Raw genomic sequence first — 10236 nt, forward strand, 5'->3', positions numbered from 1 at the left:
TACCTGCATCCACACCCGCACCGTCTCTTCCATCTGCAAGGGAGAGGATCCTTCTTCCACTGACGCTACCACTCCTCTGGTCTCTGGGACCCACCCCCACCTGAGTCCTTAAGGCCTTCATCCACCAATTAACCCCCGTTCTCCTTTAACTTCAACCTCTCCCTCTCCACAAGCGCTGACTCATCAACCCACTCAGGTGATATCCATTAAAAACAAATTCCATACATATGTGTCAGCATACAGTATGATACAGCAGAAACTAACACACCATTGTAAAGCAATTATACTCCAGTAAAGATGTTAAAAAAAAAACAAAAAACAAAAAACCTGCCCATGATCCCATGCCAGCATGGTTCTCGTGTTCTCATCACCACTTTCTTTTATCCCTTGTGGAGAGCCAAACTGTCTGGCCCCCCCTCTGTCCCCACCTCTTTCCACACACCCTCCAACCCTCTGCATTCCATCTTCCATCCCATCACTCCTGATGCTGTTATTTTGTGAAATGTACTGACACCTACTATGTCCTGATACTGGGAGGGGAGAGGAGAAATCAAACATGAGCTCTCTGAGTCAGAAGTTCAAGCTGATAGCTAAAGTCAGCCAGAGATATATTTTATTTGGTCTGTGTTGCGTTTTTCTAAAAATCAATTATTTGTCAAAAATTCAAGATTCTGGAGACTTCACACAAAAATCTGGATTTTTTTGGCTTCTGTTAAAGAATCTAGAAACTCTGGCAGCACTGCTTTCACTGCATGATAATAATCAGCTGGAGTTGAGAAGCAGCTGCCCCTCGAATGCGGCACCGGCTTCCTCGCTCACCACGGGCCCCATCAAACCTTTGCTCATTTTCTTTATTTTGATGGCCCCTGTAGGTAATGGAGTGTGAACACCTGCTCTAGATCAGTGCTGGCCAACAGAAATAAAAATGTGTCACATATATAATTTAAAATGTTCTAGGAGCCACCTTTTTAAATGAAAAGGAGCGGGTGAAATTAACTTTAATAATATATTTTACTTAATCCAATATAACCCACAATACTATTTCAACACACAAGCAACATAAAAAATTAGTAATAAGATATTTTACTTCCTCTTCTTTGAGCTAAGGCTTCAAAATGTGGTGTGCGCTTTATGCTTTCCACCCGTCTCAACTTGAACTAGCCACTTTTCCAGTGCTCACTAGCCAAGTGGCTCTGCCATATGGGACAGCCCAGCTCCAGATGCTTAATGGTTAGTTACAAAAATCGTCTTGCAATCAGAAAGAGAGACGATATTAAGGAGGAAGAGAAAGCAAGCAGGCCTAAGGAAAAGGGTGATGATGTCCAAGAGTAGGCATGGTGAGAGTTTGAAAATAGGAGAAGAGGAAGTAGGGACACAGAGACAATGAACAGCTCTGGGCCAGTCCTCCGAGGGAAGAAACGCCCTGTATGGGCAAATGCAGTTGACAGGCAATGCAGATTTTCTGGAGGAGTCTTTGGTGTTCTAAAAATAGCATTAGACAGGTAGTCACTCTGAAAAGCAACTGACCAACCGTCTGAACCCCAGTTCACACACTTGGCAACAGAAAGAGTCAGGCTAGTAAGGGCAGGATGCTTGATCGAGATTGGGATTTTAATCTAGTTAAAGTAAATGGGTTTGAGGAGAAGTGTAAGGAAGCAGGCAGGAAAGTATCTTGAGCTAAGATCCAAGGAGAGTTCAAGACTCAGAGATCATGAGTGAGGATATGTCTACAGGTGTTGGTGATCCAGGTGTCGGGGTACGATCTCATAGGCCAGACAAGGAAACGTGGGTGCAAAACAGATACCTGGAATCGGAGACCAGCAACAAGAAATGCATCCTTGAGCCAGAGACCTCGGAAGCAGAAATCACTCCTCCATCCCCCACATGAGCACAATATGGTGGTCATATCCTCCCTTTATGCCCTCAGACATGAACCAGAATTAAAGGAAAGCCATGCCAGCAACTGGGAGAAGAGGGGAATGTCAAATACATTTGCCAGGCATAAAAGGACTTGGAAACAAGAAGACAAGAACATCATTACATGACCATAAAGTGATTTTGAAACTTTTCCAAGAGAACTTATCTCTCTGAACAGCTCCAGCCCATCCATTCATCCCTTTGTTCATTCAGCAACCATTTATTGAGTAGTCTTCCCCGATCCAGTTTACAATGCTGATTAAATAGGTCCATTGTACTAAGGCTTGCCAAATTCTACTCTAGCAGTGCAAAATACAGTGAGATTGCTAATACTGAAGGAGCCTCTCTAAATAAAACCCATGGGATTAAGAGGATGCATTGATTCTAAAATGTCCAGAGTCCCATTTGCCTATCATGTGTCATAATTTTCCAGATTGGCTAGGGCCCAAGAGAATGGGAAATAAGGCTGACATAAAATATCTCAAATAGATTTCATAGGAAAAGTGTTCTCTCAAGAAGGTAGTATGCAGGACTTTAAAATCTCATTATACTGAAAATGCAGTTTTCATGTTGCTTGCACTCAGACTAATATTAAATAGGAGTACTTGGGACACTGGGGAAATTGTGGCCTGCTATTCTGCTGAAAAAACTTTCTAATGATAAGAAACTGGTATACGTTGGAGGGGGAAATATATTTGCATACAATCTTGAATTGTTGAGGTATAGTAATCACTTTCCACACGTGATTTATAAAAAGCAATGTAAATTAGAAGAAAAGGTTGACAATGACAAAGAAATCAAGATAGCACATAAAGTTCACCATGCAGGGGAAAAAATGATACTTTCAATGGTAGCGACAAATCAAAATTCACAAATAAAGACAGTAAAGATTATTTGGCAAGTGAAAAAAAGGGCTTGAGGAAGAGTGCCTCACACCTTTGCATAATTAACTTTATAGGAAGATAAGCTTATCATAAATAGGTATGCGTTATACTGTAATTTTATGAAAACAAGCAAGCTTAGCTAAAGAAAGTTAAGACAATGTCTGTTTCATTCACATAACCCCCCCCCAAAAGCCAGTATTCACAAAAATGGCCCTCAGATATCAAGAAAAGGTTTTATTTAGGATGCTTGGTTTGTTGAGGCAGGGAAATATATAGTTTTTAGTAAGTTTTCCAGCAAAATAAAAAATTCAAAGCAAAAAAGTTTCAGATTTCAAAAAATTAATTTCTGCTTATCTAAAATAGAGGTCTGCTATGATACTGTAAGTAACGATGATTTAACTAAAAAATGCATTACCCTAACTTCTGAATCTGCAGATTTTGTCAAGGCTTATAATATTATCTACACATACTTTTTACTCTTCATCAATCTAGAGTTGGCAAATGTTTTGATAATCCTTATGAGCACAGAAATCATACTACATGTTTCCTTGTGGTGCCAAAGACATGTTATTAACCTTTAATCTTGTGAAATCATCCCATATTTCCAAACAATGGGGCAACAGAAACAAAAGGGGAATATTTGTCCTATTTTCTTTATGAATCTGTTAAATTTATTTTATTCCTCCAAGTATGTATTCACGTTCTCATGATAATGTGCACATATTTTCCAAAAGTTATATAAGATTTTTTCATTACTGTGTGAAGCTGTGATGTCACCAGTACTGCCTGGGTTAATTTTAGGCTACTTTTGCCACCACTGCAAGGAAAATAATTTACATCTTCAATGAAAAGGACCATCAAAGCCCCTGTTAATTGTTTTCAACACCCACTTACTTGTAATGGTGGCAGTGGCAAAACTTTAATATACCTTTCAAAAGTAATAACAGCACCCAATTGCTAGTGCCTACTGAGACAGGTTTCAAGCCAATTTCAAACATCTACTTCATAACAGTTGCATTTATACAAGATCCATAGCTCTACTCAGATCCACCAGATACACCTGATATTGATTAAAGGTTACAGAAAACAATTCCACTCCAAAGTAAACCTATCACTCTGTTTATGCCCTTTCTCTGGAACAACCTGATGTCCCAATATTTCTCAAGAATGCAATCACACATCAAACTTTACACGCTGCTCCAAAATGTTCTAAGATCTCACCCTCACTCTCTCACTTGCAAAAGCTTTGAAAAAGCTACTAACAACTCCTTTTAGAAGCTTATTTTTTAGATTACTGGGGGATTTTTAGTGGTTTTAATTATTTACATTAGGAATTTTTTTAAAACTTGTGCCTTGCCCCAAGACTAAGTTAGGTTCTTTGAAGTAAGATTAAAGACACCTGAAAAATAAATAGCAAAAATTACCCAAATCACATTTTTAATAGTTTTTGAAAATACAGGCTTTCTTTGAAAGATCAGATAATTAATAAAGCAATATTTACTTCATGTCTAGACTTAATATTAGAAAATATCTTCTACTTTTTGTTGGGGCTTTCATATGTGTTTTAGGAATTTTATCCCAATGAATGGATATTCCTATAATACCCTGAATATTTTATCCACTTTTTTTCAAAATCATTTTTACTCCACGATGACAGCAATTTAAAAAAAAATGAATTTGAAAAAAAAACAACAAAGGTTTAACATTCATAAACACTACACACTTTTGTTAAAAAACGCAACATATTCATCCCTAACTCTTTATCTTAACGGAATTTCTGATTCTAGCAAAGTATAATTTTAGTAACTCATCGAGACAGAATACATAAAATTGGCACAGTTTTGATATGCACACAAATTGAGAATGCATCTTTCCCAACTGCATTGCAGAAAATGAAATGCATCTGGTATGACAATATGGCCCAGCACGTGAACTAGAATCAGTGGGAAGAAAGGGTTTTTTTTTTTTTCAAAGCAGAACATTTTAAATAATGAACATGCCCCAACAGCAAGGCATTATTAAGTCTGTTAAACTGTCGTTCAAAGGTATATTTGGCTAAAGAAAACATAATAGCAAGAGGGCTGACAGGGGCATAGGAGGTAGAATGGTTTGTTTAGTTGTAATTATTATACATCAGTGACTTCCTAATCTCTTTCCCTAGCAGTCCAAAATGACTTTTTTGTTTTTGCTTAATATCTCCACTCAGTGTCAGTGTATGTGCACATATGTTGTTGTGTCCTTGTGCTCGGCTGGGCAGTGGAGAGGTGGGGAGTGTGTTGGAGAACATGGCTGATGCCAGGATCAAGCAGAGAACAAGAGAAAATGTGAGCAATTTGCCTTATGTTGCAACGAATTTTCTTTCTTCCTTGAGAGAAAGTGCTTTTTATCTAGGCAATCTCAAGATGGATTTAATGTTTTTAGCATCTTTTCTTTTTATGTGTTCCCATCTGTGCTTATGAACTGTGAATAAAACTGAAATCTGCATGTGCTACGAGCTTCCTCCCCATGCCCAAGTATCTTCAGCAATGAGGTGTTAGGAGAGCAAGGAAAGATCTCTGAGACGTGCAGGAAGCTTGGAAGGGTGCTGTCGAGTTACACCTACTCCTGGGCACCTTAGAGAGTCCTCTTCCAGTTCCAGATTCCAACTCCATTTCTTTCTTCTCTCCATTCAGAGAGGTGAGCCAGACTCCTTGAGTTGGGCAAAGAGGCATTTAGAGGACTGAGGAATCCTCTCTTGTGCATTAGTGACAGAGTGCTGCTGAAAACTGGATTTGTGACTCGTAATGGAGAAAACTGTCCACTTCTCAGGGCACAAGGCTTCCTGATCAGCAGATGCAGGGAATCAACAATAAAGCCTCAGGGCTTATTTTCCTGCCTACACTCCACTTTTCACCTACTCTTGGAAAGATATTTTAGCTTTTGTATTCCTCCTATGACTTCATTGAAATGCTGGTTCTTTATAATGAAAAGCTTCTTTAGAACTACAGACGGTATGATGAAATAATGTCATTTGTAAATGTGATATAAAAGATATGCAACAATGCATTACAGAGAACAAAGAACAAATTAATTCAGCTAATCCATCACAGAACTGATTCTAGGAATCCAGAATGTAGGTAAACTTGCAAGTATTAATCAATAGGACTGAAGTTATCTCAGAGACATAATAAGTTCTAAAAGTTGTCAAACGTAGCTGTAGCGATGGAAAAACATTGTGGAGAATGACAAAAACTCTGTCATATATTAACCATGTGACCTTGGAAAGATTATTTAATTTCTCTGAGCATTGATTTCCTAATGCATAAAATAGCAACAAGAACTTCTATCATGTAGGGCAGCTATGAGGATTAAATCATGGAAGTGCCCAACATATAGTGAAGGCACACACAATAACGTTTGTTTAGTATCCTCTCAAAAGAGGTTATTTGGTCTTTTGTAAACAAAATTTCTATTTACATAGCAGTTTTCCAAATAAAGATTGATAGTGTCCGAAAACATTTGGGTAAAAATGAATATAAAGATTAATTCTGAATTCTCTGCTTTCACTGTGAAAATATCTTGGTTCAGTGAACTGCAAAGTTATTTAGTAAGTTAACATTTGCAGCAATATATCTGCCTTCCAAAATAATTCAGTTTTTATTTTTTATCATTCTTGATCATAAAAGTTAATAAAAATAAATGTAAACAAGTACCCCAGCTCTAAAATTCTTATACATTAGGATTATGTACACACTCAAATATAAATATTTTTAAAATATATAGTATTCATCTACACTGAATTTAAAGAATCTTTTTAAAACCACTTTTTACCTAATTTTGGGACCAGAAACAGGAGTTCTAGTCAATCCTCTCTCAAGATAAAAGGAAAGATAGGTTTATTTAGGCTTTTTGTCAGTATTATTTCTGCCTACTCTTCTGAGAATAACTGTAACCTTTTTCTAAACCATCAGGTGTTTTCTAGAGCATTAGTAACATCAGGTTACTGCAAGCAATTGTGTTTATTAAACAACAAAACATACTAGTATTCTGGTTTACTTTCTGAAATAACACTAATAAATTAGCCAATAAACTATAAACATTTTCAACTGAAATCCCATCTATTCCCATATCTTACCCTTCAACGCATGGCCTCATGGTTTTTGTGACCCAACTTTTAATCTAATTAAAGTTTTAATGTATATGTCATTAACCTAACAATTAATCAGAGTCAATTAGAATTTAAACAAAGTAAGATGTATTGGCAGAAAAGAGTTCTTTAGGTCTCTGGCAGAATGGAACTTTCAAAATATTTGCTAGCATTAACACGATTTGATAAAAATTTACAAAAGGAGAGCATCGCCTCTACAAAACCGAAGGAGTAAAAGCTGCCGCTCAGTGGAACGCTTTACAGATCTTACAGGTACATTTTTACTTGACTCTTGCCTGACCAGAGTCAACATCACGTCTACAGCAGAATAATTTAAACGCAACTACTTCAGATGACTATCAAAACAAAAAAGGCCATAGGAACATCGGTTTAACTCGGAAGCGACACTCACGCTGTCTACTTGTTAAGCAGCGATCCACTAGCAGCAGAAAGTTTTGAGAAGGGAGGGCTGGAAGATGAACAGACTTCTGCCTAAAGGGTTTCCCCAAGACGTGACCTCACGTTTGCCATTAATTCACCTCCTCGCATTTCTAATTTTCCCTACAAGTTGTTGGGTTTGCTTGTTTTTCTTTGGACAAGATGAGACTTCGCAGGACAGTCCATTTAGGAGATCTCCAAAAAGTACCCATTTTGTGTCTAACTTTATTCCTCTCCTATTTGGCTACAATTAATACTTCCACTTTCATCAGCAACTGGGAAAGCTACTCAAACAGCTTCTAGCAGTAGGTATTATTTCTGTCAAAAGTCAAGTCAGAGAGCAAGTCAGAACTCTTACTAAGCAGGAGCGGGACGTTTTCTTTCCACTGCTTGAACTTGGTAGCACCCCTACCCCGCCAGCAACTCCCGGGGGTCTCGATCGCCCACAGCTGGAGGCGTGGCCCCGCGCACCTAGGCTCGGGCCGCGCCCACCTGTCACTCACCCGGCTGCTGCCGCGCTCCTCGCTCTTCTCCGAGGTTCGCGGCTCTGCTGGGCTCCGTGCTGGCTCAGCTCGAGGCGGCGGCGGCTCCAGCAGCTGCTCCAAGCAGGCGGTGCCCGGCAGGGAGGAACTCTTCTGATGGCACAAGTGCGCCGCGGTGCCCCGACGCCGTGCACCCTCATCTCGGGCGCGGTCCCCCCTCGGGGGCGGCTGGGGTGAGGAGGACAGGGAGGATGAGGCAGAGGACGAAGAGCGAGCTGAGTCCGGGGAGCGTCCGCCAGGAGGCGTCACTCCGGCTGCTCCGGCGGCTGCCACCGGCCCCCTTCCCGCGGGAAGCAAATGCTCGCGGATCCGGCGGCGCAGCGTGGACCCCTGCTCCGCTCTGCCCGTACCCCCGGGCTCGAGAGGCTCCGGCGAGGAGCAGCACAGGTTGGGCTGGGAGGAGGAGAAGACGCGGTCCAGCACTTGCTTCCGTTTCTTGAAGCCGCTCCACCTGCTGCCCGCGCCACCCAAGCCGGCCAGTGCGTCCCGCCTACCCCCCGGAGGTGGCGGGGAGGGCGACGGGGTGCCCGCAGTGCGGCGCTCGGGGACCCCCGCGCGCCCGCCCCAGCCGCACTTGCTCTTGCCCACCCCTAGCTGCAGGTTCTTCCAGAGCCGGGCCTGGAAGGAAGGGGACGCCGCCGCTGGCTCGGGCGAGCCCGCCACGGCAGTCGGGGGCTCCATCCTCCGCCCCCTGCTCCTCCGCTCCCCTTCTCCTCCTCCTTCTTCTCCGCCCGCTCCGGCTGAGCCTCCTCCCGGAGCCCCGCGGTGGCGGCGACGACGGCGGACGCAGCAGCAGAAGCCGGGAGTGACCGGCGGCTTCAGGCCAGCGCGGGGGAAAGACGCCGCCGCCGCCGCCGAGGCTCTCCTACCGCGGGACTCCGGCGCGGCCTCTTCCTCCCGCACCCGCGGGGGTGGGCTGGCGCTGTAGCCAAATCTCGGCCGCCGCAAAGTTTCTAGCTCCGCGCTCCGCGGCTCCAGTCCCCTGGAGTCCCCCAGGCCGCGCCCTGGCCCCGTCTCCTCTCTGGCTCCGGGCTCGGACGCTACACGCACCGGGCGTGCGTTTCCAGCTGCGCCTGGGACCGCACCCGACGCCCTCCGGGCAGCACCTGTCAGCGGCGGCGGGGATGGCTGCCTCAGAACTGGGCGCGCGTGCGACTCACACACAACAGGGAGGATCGGGCTGAAGACACTCGGCGCGCCCCGAGACCATCCTCCAGCTCCTGGGTGGGAGAACGCGCAGGCGAGAGCCGGGTGGAGCTGGTTAGGGACCAGAGCTAGGCTGCCCCCCAGGATCCGGCCACAGTTACCCACGCAGCTAGCTCTGGGCCGGCCGCTAGACTCGCTCTCCGGCAATCATCCTAGGTCCGACGAAGCGAGCTCGAGTGGAGTTTATGCGCCTTCAGTGGGTCCTGCGAAGCGCCCAGTGTCCACACCAAGAGGTGAAGCTGACCGAGTTCTGAGGCTGAACGCCGCTGCCCCCGCCCCGCTGCCCGGCCTGGGCCCAAGACCAGAGTTCGATTTCTTCTGTCTTGACTTCATCCTGATCCGCCCCTCCCCACTCTTTGCTTGTGCTGTTAGTTTCTCTTGTGATCTGGGTCTAGAGGTTTCCGGAGTCTAACAATAAAGCCAGCCCTCAAGTTGCAGGGAGCTGACCGTGTCCGAAGACGTGGAGGATGCGCACTGCCTCTGACCCCGTTCCAAATGCAGAGTACCTTGTTCTTTTCACTCAAGTGCATTTTCCTTTGGTTGGTTACGTGCAAAGCAAATGGGAAAGGCTCACTCAGACTTTGTTTCTCCCGAAATCTACTGCTCCCAGGGTCTTGTGATTCTACTGAGAGCCTCTTGAATGGCAGGTGACACAATGCCCCTTCTCAACTCCACTGCCTTCCACACCCCAAAATGTGGAAAACAGAAGAGCTTTGGCACTGTATTGTCTAATTCCAATCTCATCCAGCTGGCGGTATGCCCTGGATATGTTACCAACCTCTTTAAGCTTTTTATTCTTCTATTTTTCCTTTATAACAAATATTTATTGAGCACCTACTATGTGTCGGGCCATATGATAGGCTCTGAGGATGCAGCTGTGAGCAAGGCAGAGAGGGCCCCACCCTCATGGAGCCCATGTTCCAGTGGGAGAATCAACCAGAATTTCTAATGGTGAAATGTCCCACGGAGAAAATAAAACAGGAGATCACACAGAGCAGCTGTGGAGGTGGGGTTGCCAGATAGATTGCAGGACAGCCAATTAAATTTGAGTTTCAAATAAACAAGGAATGAATAATGTTTGAGTATATGTATGTCCCAAACATTGCACAAGATGTACCAAAAT

At 43.8% G+C, this 10236-nt stretch overlaps 1 protein-coding gene and 1 pseudogene across 4 annotated transcripts in view; both read right to left on the minus strand.

Moving 5' to 3' along the window:
• The window catches only part of LOC132485799 (E3 ubiquitin-protein ligase RNF19B-like), an 85443-nt pseudogene extending 85322 nt beyond the window's left edge, over nt 1-121 (minus strand).
• The window catches only part of MCTP1 (multiple C2 and transmembrane domain containing 1), a 534956-nt gene extending 525926 nt beyond the window's left edge, over nt 1-9030 (minus strand). For all 4 annotated transcript variants that reach the window (XM_060093163.1, XM_060093161.1, XM_060093162.1 and 1 more), the window contains exon 1: nt 7869-9030. In XM_060093163.1, the coding sequence (XP_059949146.1) occupies nt 7869-8588 (720 nt within the window). In that variant the 5' untranslated portion in view covers nt 8589-9030. The remainder of the gene's footprint in view (nt 1-7868) is intronic.
• Nucleotides 9031-10236: the final 1206 nt, after the last annotated feature.

Source organism: Mesoplodon densirostris, chromosome 3, assembly GCF_025265405.1.
Source record: "Mesoplodon densirostris isolate mMesDen1 chromosome 3, mMesDen1 primary haplotype, whole genome shotgun sequence".
Classification (NCBI taxonomy): domain Eukaryota; kingdom Metazoa; phylum Chordata; class Mammalia; order Artiodactyla; family Ziphiidae; genus Mesoplodon; species Mesoplodon densirostris.